The 11,739-nt window shown below is 31.6% G+C and overlaps 1 protein-coding gene and 1 long non-coding RNA gene across 2 annotated transcripts; both read left to right on the plus strand.

Moving 5' to 3' along the window:
- Positions 1-1,827: 1,827 nt before the first annotated feature.
- LOC111714265 (uncharacterized) lies at positions 1,828-2,286 on the plus strand. The gene is made up of 3 exons (XR_002767919.1): positions 1,828-1,869; positions 1,990-2,048; positions 2,230-2,286. It is a non-coding gene; the product is annotated as an uncharacterized LOC111714265 (long non-coding RNA).
- A 302-nt stretch (positions 2,287-2,588) lies between these two features.
- Positions 2,589-6,908, plus strand: LOC111714276 (kelch-like protein 31). The gene is made up of 6 exons (XM_023489341.1): positions 2,589-2,644; positions 3,593-3,608; positions 3,737-3,862; positions 4,059-4,163; positions 5,756-5,869; positions 6,516-6,908. Exons 3-6 carry the CDS (start codon positions 3,759-3,761, stop codon positions 6,811-6,813), a joined length of 621 nt encoding a protein of 206 aa, XP_023345109.1. The 5' UTR covers positions 2,589-2,644; positions 3,593-3,608; positions 3,737-3,758; the 3' UTR covers positions 6,814-6,908.
- Positions 6,909-11,739: the final 4,831 nt, after the last annotated feature.

Here is an 11,739-nt window from a genome sequence, read left to right on the forward strand (position 1 = left end):
CTTGCTTAATCCTAGAATCCCCTTGCTAGAGTCGTCTTCTAATTGTTTTGCTTTCTGGGACAACTAGTATAATGTTTTCTGCATTGATTTACGGAAATCATCCAAATTTTGGAGACAAATATATATTGTAAAAATTGAAACCCTTAAATTACTTTTTGTTTGTTTTTGTTTTACAATCAGACACGCAACTAGGAGTGGGTACGGAGGGTAAGGCCCCCCCCCCTAGCCTGATTAAGGAGGGGGCATGTCCCTTCGTTAAGAAGATGTAACAAATATCCCCGAGCACTATATCAGGGAAACTTGATACCTTATCTATATTCCTTCTAATAACTATCATCATTTTATGCATAAAATATTTCCCTCTTGCCTCCCCCTAAAAAAAAATGTTCACACTTAAAATGGGCGCAAAGTGCCCAAAAAGCTTAAAAAATTAATTTAAAACAAGATATTAATTGCAGTGTACAAAAGAGTCTGAAGCAAAAACGATTAACAATTCTGTTGACATTCACTTTAAACGACGATTTTTACATTTTAATGTTTGATAAAATAATGATTTTAATTCACATACAGCGAATACACGCGTTTAAAGTTATTAAAGAACTTTATAAAAAAAAATTGGAATGGATATGTCCAGGGATCATACTGTATTAGTGTGATGTACTGAATATAATTTGTGAACATTTACATTATTTGGACACTTTGAACTCCCTTTCAGGCTGAAAGGGACTGACAAAATTCATACCGAGGGATTGTTTAAATTCCACTCTAGTATATTTTATTCTCTTTGTTGAATGCACTCCATGAGAATTGCAGATGCATGAATATAAAGATTAATAGATTGAAAGATCTTTAGTTTATAGATAGATGGATAAATAGACATATAGATTGATAGATACGGATTGATAGATAGATAATAGATATGTAATAAATATATGAGGATGTAATAAATATAGTGATAAACCCCATATCTTATAAACATGAACCTACCTGTACCTGTACGCTGTACACAATACGCTGTTCACTGAACACTGTGCACTGTACTCTGTACACTGTACACTGTACACTGTACACTGTACACTATAAACTGTACACTGTACACTGTACACTGTAAGCTGAACGCCGTACACTCTACACTGTACACTCTATTATATGCACTGAACAGTGTACTGTATGGTGTGCACTGTACGCTGTTCATTGTACACTGTATGCTGCACACTGTCTGATGTACACTGTACTCTGTTTACTTTAGGCTGTACATTCTGTGCTGTACATGTCAAGCTAAAGAAAATTGCACCTAATATTGAAATCTTATATGTTTTATAATCATAACTCCTACTTTAAAAAAGTTTTTGAGAGAACTAAATGTTTAAAATTTATAATATGAAATTTGATAAATTTGCCATCAAAGTTTGCGTAAATTCAGAGCGAGAAAAGGATCTACGAGGTAAAAAATTGTACCAGTAATGTCGCATATATTTGAGTTTCTTCTTCACATAAATTGCACTAGAAGGGGATCATTCATTTCGTGTACAGTCCCGTTTTGCCTCATATAGCCTTTATTTGTACAGTACTGCTTGCCTTGGCCAGTAGAAATTCGGCCCAGTACATGAAATGAACTGGAATGTACCATGCCATCTGTCTTTTTCACTGTGTAATCTTTACATTGTACGTCTGTTTGTTGTTTTCGTACTTTGTACACTTTTTAAATAATGATGCTTTTGTGTTTCTGGAATCCTGAGTTTAAAGTCCATGTTTACTTACAAGCATTATCTAAGGTTTGAACAGTATAAAAGAATGAATAAGTTTATGAATTTATTAGTGCTTTATAAAATTCAAAACTTTACTGCTAAACTCAGAAAAAAATATAAGGTAAAATATTCAATTATCAATTTAATTCAAATAGTTTTCAATGCAAATTATAATTGTCAGTTTAAGCAATTAAGAAAACATTTATGAATAATTTTACTAAACAACATTTGTTTCTTTCAGGTATGATTCTTTCGACTGTATCTATTCTTTTTGCTGGATATCTGGCCTCCTGTAGCAGGGTAAGTTTTATATCAATTCAAACCCTATCCTGCTATTTATAGGCAAAACAGTATGCTTTATTTAATGAAAATGTGAAAACGATTTCACTCAATAATTAATCTTACAGCTTTCTTTCTATTTTCATATTTGTAGTTATAAGGGTTTAAAATGTCATTATGTTTATATTGGTATTTATTGTAGGGATCTGTTTCTGCAGAAACAACTGCTGTACTTCTTGGAGGAAGTGGCTATGGTAAGTTTTTCTACAAATTTGTCAATCCCAAATGGGATTGAAAAAGGAATTATATAGACCCCTGAAAATTAAGCATAAATAATATAATGTAGTTTACAAAGAGAAATTCAAATTTAAATACACAATTTAAATCTATCAAAGAATTATAGATTAATTTATTTTACAATATGGAATTCCTATGAATAATACAACAAAATATAATTGATTTTCTAACTATAAGAACATAAGAAAATAAATATATATATTTTGTTTAATATATTGGTTTTAATAGAGGTGTACTTTTATTTAGTTAATTATATTAATATATCCTAGGAGCTGCAGTTCTGAATGGACAGATTGTTTACTGCGGGGGATGGGATGGTGGTATGCAACTTAGGAGTTGATACATACAGTTTAATTACATTAAATACTAGAATAGGATTTATTAACATTTAAACCTATCTATTACTTAATGATTATTCAGCGCTAAATCCATATTCAAAGTTTCCCTATTAAAACAGATGATTAAGGATGATAATTTAGAAATTTTATATTGGAAATTCTTGAACATTTAGGTTTTATATTTTAGAAATAATCACTGTAAGGAAAGTAACTAAACACCTTCTAACTCTGTTATCCAATACCTTTGCAACCTGATGTTGTTGACCTTAGACATTTTTATTACTATGAATACTATTAGATAAAATTGTTTAAAGTTTAAAGTGTCAATGGTTTACACCATCAGATTCAAAGATATAGGGATAAGAAAATTTAAGTCTGTGGTGAGTAATCTAGTTCTTTTAATAAAGAATAACTAGACATAAGTGCAGAAATTAGTTATTTTACTGATACCTTTCATAGAAACTGAGTCTTTGCCACAATTTTATAATCATAACTTTGCCACATGATGGTGTAAACTTTTGATATTTTAAATCTAGACTATTTGATATAATAGAATTCATAGTTTAAAAGATTGTAAAATCAGAGTTTGTAGCAAAGACTCAATTCATTATAAATGCAACTATTATTCTTTGATGCAATCTTTGTGTTTTTACACTTAAAGAACTAAAGATTGGAGCATTTTAACATTTTAGTATTCTGCTAGTTTTTTTAAGAGCTACAGCAATGCCCAAAAAGAAACTAATCAAAACTATTTTTATACTTGCTATCAGTCAGTATTGTTTACATCATATTTAAAATACACTGACATTTTTTTTAATTGAATAAATACATTCAAATCAAAATAATATAGTGATGGAGGGAGAGGGGATTCAAACACATTGTAATGTAAATAAACTGTGTTAAACTCCTAAATGTTGCAAACCAATACAGCTCTAGAATACCGCAGGTAGAATATAGTGAACTAGTGAAAACTAATAAATCAAACAATAATAAAATATAGAATATACAAATTATATGTATTAAAAAAGATAAAAATTCACAAAATAAAAGTTGAAATTGAATATTTTTGTTTAGCAACTGCTTCAAGAATGAGGGAATGGACTGGATAGAGTTTGAAAGTATGAATGTGGCTAGATATCACTTTACCCTGACTACACTAGGAGACAAGATACTTGCTGCAGGTGGATATAATTACGAGGGGTATGTTCTGTGTTTATTCTTATTTGTTTTATAAACCTTTTTGTTCTTTATTGATCATCTAGCTTTTTTTCCTAATAGAAAAATGGATGTTTCTAAATTAAGATATTGAATTATTATATAAACATTCTCACAAACTGGAATACTTCAGTCAAATCCCTTCGCCTGTGTCATTTAAAATTATATATTTGTTTACTAGGACTAGTAAAACTGCTACTGTGGAGGTGTTTGAGGGATCCTCCTGGAAGCTTCAAAACTATGAATTGACATCTGCAAGATATGGTCACTGTGCTGTTCCTATCAGGTATACACTTTATTAATATATATTAATCATGACAAGTGCACACATATAATTAATCAATAATAATGAAATAAGATGAATTCTTATACATATTTTCAACCATGTTTTCAAAAATAAATCTAGTAAGATGTACCTACTTATATTTGTATTACAAACATTGTTCAACTTTGCTAAATTCCCTTTTTTAAAAGAAAAAACTGTTAATATTTAAAGATATCTTACATCAAAAGTAGGGTTTCCATTTTTCCCGAAAAAAATTTCCATTTTGGAAATGGAAAGATCAGGAAATTTGTTGCGTAAACCAGAATTCCGGGATATTTTCTGATCAAATGGAAACCGGAATGTTTACGGTTTACGTCACGTAAACCAGACAAATTTCCGGTTTACAAAATGGAAACTGGAATTTTTCCTGTTTACATGACATAAACCATAAAATTTCCAGTTTCCATTTCGTAAACCGGAAATTTTTCCGGTTTACGTAACATAAACCGTAAACTTTCCAGTTTCCATTTCATAAACCGGAAAAATTCTGGTTTACGGAATGTAAGAGAAATACAAAAGACGACTTGCAGAGCTTAAAGAATTTTTTTTATTTTAATTAAATTCATATTTACAAAGTTTAAAAGTCAGCTACTACTGGTCTACAACTACAGTTCATCAATATGCAAGACTATTCCAGTGTTTGGTTTTCCCTTTACCTTAACCCTATAAAGGTTGGGGGTCTGAATCTATGTATAGCCTGGGGGGGCGTTTGACGCCCCCCACCCCCCTAGAAAAAGGCCTTAGAGAATAGGTATAGGGTTGAAATGCATGTGCATAGCCAAATTTTTGAAGGCCAGCTCATTGAAGAAAAAATTAGACCGATAACTTAGGTTGTTGGTTTGGGCAGGTGCTTGGGAGGGTTGAAAAAAACGCCAAAAAAAAGGTTCAGAAAAATGAAAAAATATTTTTTTTGTTTTAAACAAATATCAAAGTGTGACCCATGTTTCTACATCTATTTTTCAAGGGCTTTTCAAAACTATAGTTTTTAGATCTGTAGCTTTAGTCACAAACAAATGATGGGCTATTTTAGATTTTTTTTCAAAGATCAGACTTTTCCCGCCCTGTCCCACCCCTATGTAGGGCTGGGCGCGTTAACGGTGGAACGATCGTTCTTTGCCGAGAACGAACGGAACGATCAAGAACGATCCCATCGTTCCGAAAAAAAAAACGAAAGCATTCTACCAAACGGACCAAACGTTGTTAGTTTTACTTACTGGTTTTGTCTATATGGAATTGGAAACTGTTTAATAAGCTTTCCGGAAAATTCAGGAACGATTTTTCCGGAATTCTGGAACATTCCGTAATTTTGGAAGAACATTCCGGAAATTCACGGTTTACGGAAAAAAATCGTTCCGGAATTCCGGAACTTTTTCCATAATGGAAATGGAAAAAATTTCCGGATCATTTCTGTACGTAAACCGTAACCCGGAATTTTGGTGGAAACCCTAATCTAAAGTTGGCACAAATGAACAGAATCATAGATAATATCATTAAAAATAAAACTGTAAGCATTTTTTAATTCTTTTTATATTTCTTAACATTTTATATTCTAGTGAGAGTCAAGTGATGCTGCTTGGAGGATATTTTAACGACTACTTATCTCTTGTTGAAGTCTACAGTATTGAAGAGGGATTCATTGCAGAGCTTCCGTCATTACCAACTGCAAGGTAATCTTTCTAAAATATATCAGAAGACTGAAACATTTAGACATGTTCCTATTTTATATCTTTCATGATTTTTTCTAATATTAATAGTGTCATTATTAAATTGATAAATAAGTTTGAACATACTTCTCACAAATACATACAATAAATGTACACTAATATACAATAATATATACAAGTGGATTTAATTAATTTAAATATTCAAATCTAATATTATCAACGATTCATAATCTTAATAATAATAATAATAAATTAATCATCAAAATGTTTTTATTTCATACTCATTCTCAGACTCTTTGTCTGGTGCTTTCTAAATAAAAAAACCATTTAATTGCTATTAAAGTGATTTTTTGCCACAAACTCTCAATTTCTAATTCAAATATCTTTGCAACCCAGTGTTATAGACCTTTAATACTTAAAATAATGAATTCTGTAAGATAAAATTGTCCAAATTTAAGAATCAAATGTTTAAATCATCCGGTTGCAAAGAAATGGGGATTAAAAAATTGGGTTTGTAGCTATGAATCAGTTCCTTTGTGATAAATTGCATTTATGAAAAAAAGCAGATATATAAAATAACATAAAATTATAACTATACTTTCTAAAACCATTTCATATGAATATTGTTTTTTAATATTTGTTTGCTTAGGACTGGACTAGCATGCAGCATGTTTAAGGGGGAAATATGGACAGCTGGAGGATGGTATTATGGAAATCTAGATGTTGTAGAAGTCCTCACACAGTCTACAAACACCTGGAGGAGTGGCCTTAAGCTGACCAGGGGGAGAAGGTACCCAACAATGGAGGTGCTGGACAACAGCCTGGTAGTATTTGGAGGGGAAGGTGGAGGTGAAGACAGCCTGGAAATCCTTAAGGGTGAAGAGTGGAGGGAGGAACCTCTACAATATAAACATAGTTACCATGCCTCTGTATCAATTACTTGTTGATACAAAGATGTATAATCATTCTATTGTAACTCAAATTATTAATTTGATTTAAAATATTGGCTTTTCTAAAAATAAATTGGATTTAATGCAGCAAATTCTTGTTAATTGTTCTCAATAAAATGAAAAGGAATAGAGTACAGAAGTTTTAAATATCACAATTTGAAACATTAAAAAAATAAACATGTGTGCAACTAAAAAAGTTCATATCATTATATTATCTATGGTTTGATGAAAAATCAATCAAAAAACTCTCTACTTGATACTGGTGTTGAATGATAGAAAAAGAAGAATGAAATTTATAGCAAAAGAATATTTGAAAAAAGTGTCACTTTATGAGACTTAATGTTGATTAAAAGTTACCAAAGAAATTTTTTATTTAAAATCTGATTTTGGGTTTTATACGGAATGTCTTAGGACAGTAATAAAAACTTATACTTGACTAAAATAATGAAAGATTGAATAAGGTTTCAGAATTCCATGTTAGAAAAATGTTAATAATAATTTCTAATATCTAATTCCTATATCTTTGAAACCTTATAACTATGTTTGAAATATCAAAGGTTTACACCGTCAGGTTGCATAGAAATGGGGATTTGAGAATAAGAGTTTGTGGCAAGTATTCAGTTCCTTTTTAGATGGTTTGAAAATCAAAATTATAAATGGGTTCTATCTATATCTACCAAGATATATAAATATGTAATAAATATAGTAATAACCCCCATATCTTGGAAACCTAAACCTACCTGTATATATATTACGCTATAATCACCTGACTATATTATCGGTCAGTTTAATCTTAATCTGTAAATTATACCAAAATAAAGTTTAGTTGAATTTGAACTCTGTTTTATTACGGTCAGACGTATTAGCTCTCGGTAGAGAGTATAGAGTTTGATAGAGTTGTATCAGGATTGAAACATACTTGAGAGTACAGAGAGAGCTGTATCAGGATTGATACATACTTGAGAATACAGAGAGAACTGTATCAGGATTGATACATACTTGAGAATACAGAGAGAACTGTATCAGGATTAATACATACTTGAGAATACAAAGAGAACTGTATCAGGATTAATACATACTTGAGAATACAAAGAGACCTGTATCAGGATTAATACATACTTGAGAATACAGAGAGAACTGTATCAGGATTAATACATACTTGAGAATACAAAGAGAGCTGTATCAGGATTAATACATACTTGAGAATACAGAGAGAACTGTATCAGGATTAATACATACTTGAGAATACAAAGAGAACTGTATCAGGATTAATACATACTTGAGAATACAAAGAGAGCTGTATCAGGATTGATACATACTTGAGAATACAGAGAGAGCTGTATCAGGATTAATACATACTTGAGAATACAAAGAGAGCTGTATCAGGATTAATACATACTTGAGAATACAGAGAGAGCTGTATCATGATTGAAACATACTTGAGAATACAAAGACAGCTGTATCTGGATTGATACATATTTCTGTGTCATTAAAAACACACTTAAGAATACAGAGAGAATTGTATTGAATATATGGATAGAAAAAAAGATAGATAGATAGTTAAATAAATAGATATATTGATAGATATATAATTAGATAGATAGGTAGATAGATAGATAGATAGATAGATAGATAGATAGATAGATAGATAGATAGATAGATAGATAGATAGATAGATAGATAGATAGATAGATAGATAGATAGATAGATAGATAGATAGATAGATAGATAGATAGATAGATAGATAGATAGATAGATAGATAGATAGATAGATAGATAGATAGATAGATAGATAGATAGATAGATAGATAGATAGATAGATAGATAGATAGATAGATAGATAGATAGATAGATAGATAGATAGATAGATAAATAGAGATATATTTATTGATAGATAGATAGAAAGAGGGATACATGGATAGATAGATAGATAAATAGATATATAGATATATAGATAGATGGATAGGTGGATAGATATGTAGACAGATAATAGATGTATAGATAGAGATATAAATGGATAGGTAGATAAATAGATACATAGATGAATAGATAGATAGATAAATAGATAAATAAATAGTTAGATAGAAAGATCTATAGTTGTAATGAATATCGTGTAACACTATATCTGTAAACCTGAATTATGTAAATTATTAATTATCTATGTTTGTAAATAGCTACGTAAAACCCTTATCGTGATTTATCTGAACTGCACTTTAAATTTGTATGTAACAAGATTAGCTTAATCACGTTGTATATATATCGACGTAAAACTTAAAATTATGTCGATTAACTGTAACTTGTAACATAGAACCTCAAATACATTTAGTTGGAGTAGACTCCACTTTGATTACAGTGAGAGAAGTAATCGTTCCTGGCTTAGCAAACGATTTGATGAGATTGTGTCAGTGTTTGACATTGATAGTTCACAAGATCGTATTCGTCTTTGACATTGATAGTTTATGAGATCATGTCCGTGTTGACATTGATACTGAAGAGTTGTTTAACTGAATATCTCTTATGCCTCGTAGACCAACGAGAGGGATTGTGTTGTACCTGGATTGATACGGGTCTGAGAGACTCTTATGGAGTAGGGCATTTACTACATAGTTAGCTAGATAGATAAATGTAAAAGATGGTCAGTATGCCAAGACCCATGAAGTATTGTCAGCATGAGATTTAATGGGATCTGAATATGTCCTAACTGTAACCCTCGGCCCCCTAACCCATCCTAGCCGCAGCGCTCGGCCCCCTATCCTATCCTAGCCGCAGCTCCTGCACCCCTACTGCAGCCTGAGGCACTGTGGTTAATAGGTCTCAAGTCCATAAGAAAAAGTCTATGTGAATTTTGCCAATTACTTCTTAAAAACCAACTCTAACATCAAATGCTTAATTGTGATAAAAAGGGCTACAGAAAAGCATGAGTAAAGCTGTAAAATCAAAGCCCAAGGCTTTGTGACACTTCAAATTCGAACCCTGTCTTAAAAATTGATGACACTCTATATGTGGCGGAGCCTATAATGGGCCTAACCTAACCCTTGGGAAGTTGGCACTTGGGAAATTGTCAGTTGGGAAGTTGCCACTTGGGAAATTGTCAGTTGGGAAGTTGCCACTTGGGAAATTGTCAGTTGGGAAGTCGCCCATAAAACTGTGGAATAGGAAGACGACTATTAGACTCCAGTTATGATTTTGAATAGTCTACTGAATGTGAAACACAGCAATTGTCCAGATAACACAAACCCATGCTAGTGTTAAAACTATTTCAACAACACCAAATACACATAAAATTAATTAAATGTAATCTTCCTATTCCATAGTTTTATTTGTTCTCTGTTAATTTAACTCTCCATCACTAAAACTACATCAATTTCTTCGTAATATATATTTCGCCAAAAACTTAGGCATAATCAGGAGTTCGTCCTTACCTGTTAGAACTGTTTTGAATGGCCTAAAGTGTTAACAACATCTTAACAAACGTAGACATTGTAGATATTTTCATAGTTTTAGAATTGTTAAAAACAAGTCGAAGTTAAAAAATGTAAGATTCAACTGGAATTGTCAATTTTTTAAGACATAGTTTTTAAAAATGTTTGTTCAAACAAAATGTAAGTTTGAACGAAGCCGAACCGATCGTTTGACAACGAACTATACCGAACTATTGTGGATTGAATGTATGTCAGTAGTGTGTGTGTGTATGTGTGTGTAAATGTCTGTTTGTGTGATAAATCAATAAACCCTATGCGCCTGCACCCTACGCAACCAATTATCCGCTATTCAACGCATAAACCCAGGAAATGCTAAAAATGCGTATATTGTGACTAAAAAATGCGTATTTTGACAGAAACTCAAGGCTCTTGACCTTGGCTACAGACCGCCGGGCTCTATTCAAAATAAGATATTAATAATATATAGAAACTAAAAATATTTTCTAAATTTAAAAAAAAATTGTAAAAATATTGAAATATCATGTTTAGGAAGGTAAAAAGTATAGGAGGGTAGAAAGGTAGGTAGGTAGGAAGGTAGGAAGGTAGGAAAGTAGGAAGGTAGGAAAGTAGGAAGGTAGGAAGGTAGGAAGGTAGGAAGGTAGGAAGGTAGGAAGGTAGGAAGGTTGGAAGGTAGGATGGTAGGAAGGTAGAAAGGTAGGTAAGAAGGTAGGTAGGTAGGTAGGACGGTAGGTAGGTAGGGAGGGAGGTAGGAAGGTAGGAAGGTAGGAAGGTAGGAAGGTAGGAAGGTAGGAAGGTAGGAAGGTAGGAAGGTAGGAAGGTAGGAAGGTAGGAAGGTAGGAAGGTAGAAAGGTAGAAAATATCTATTTGAAAGATATTTAAATGAACCCTAACCTTAAAATTTCTCTGAATCTAGATTCACCATGGTTTTGGAGTCCTGTTGGAATAGTTCTTCTGAGTAATATTTGTCAATAAATTAGAAAACATTGGAATTTTTGTTTTAATATGAATTCAATTTTTGAATTTTCTAAACGTTAACTAAATATTTATATTGGTTCACTAGGTTTAAAAATGTATAAAGCTATAACAATTTGAAAGTTTTGAAATTTTTTGGAAAAAAAAGGTTAAAGATGAAACATGTATTTCATATTTTTACGAGTTTCTTGTTGTTCCGTGAGAATTATCTGGTTCTTGTAAGTGACTGTTTACAGTTTAACAGTTCTGAAGAGGCATGAAAACAAATTATTCATATTCCTTTATATTTAGTTTTATTAAAATTTAAACCCACAATGGATCATCAAAAACAGCGCTGGTCTTCCTCAGAACAAAAATATAAATTCAAACCAACAAATCAACCAACAAATCAACCAACAAATCAACCAACCAATAAACCAATCAACCAGCCAACCAATCAAAGATATTAAAACCATACAGCCAACCAACCATTTAACCCATTAACAAACCAATCAACCAACTCATTTGT

The sequence above is a fragment of the Eurytemora carolleeae genome, unplaced genomic scaffold (assembly GCF_000591075.1).
Source record: "Eurytemora carolleeae unplaced genomic scaffold, Eaff_2.0 scaffold409, whole genome shotgun sequence".
NCBI classification, from domain to species: domain Eukaryota; kingdom Metazoa; phylum Arthropoda; class Copepoda; order Calanoida; family Temoridae; genus Eurytemora; species Eurytemora carolleeae.

Excerpts from the sequence above, each read along its gene's own strand:
- LOC111714276 (XM_023489341.1), top strand. The coding sequence starts at position 3,759 with ATGGACTGGATAGAGTTTGAAAGTATGAATGTGGCTAGATATCACTTT. Across the intron at positions 3,863-4,058 it reads GGTGGATATAATTACGAGGG|GACTAGTAAAACTGCTACTG; the intron begins GTATGTTCTGTG and ends TTTGTTTACTAG. Across the intron at positions 5,870-6,515 it reads CCGTCATTACCAACTGCAAG|GACTGGACTAGCATGCAGCA; the intron begins GTAATCTTTCTA and ends TTGTTTGCTTAG.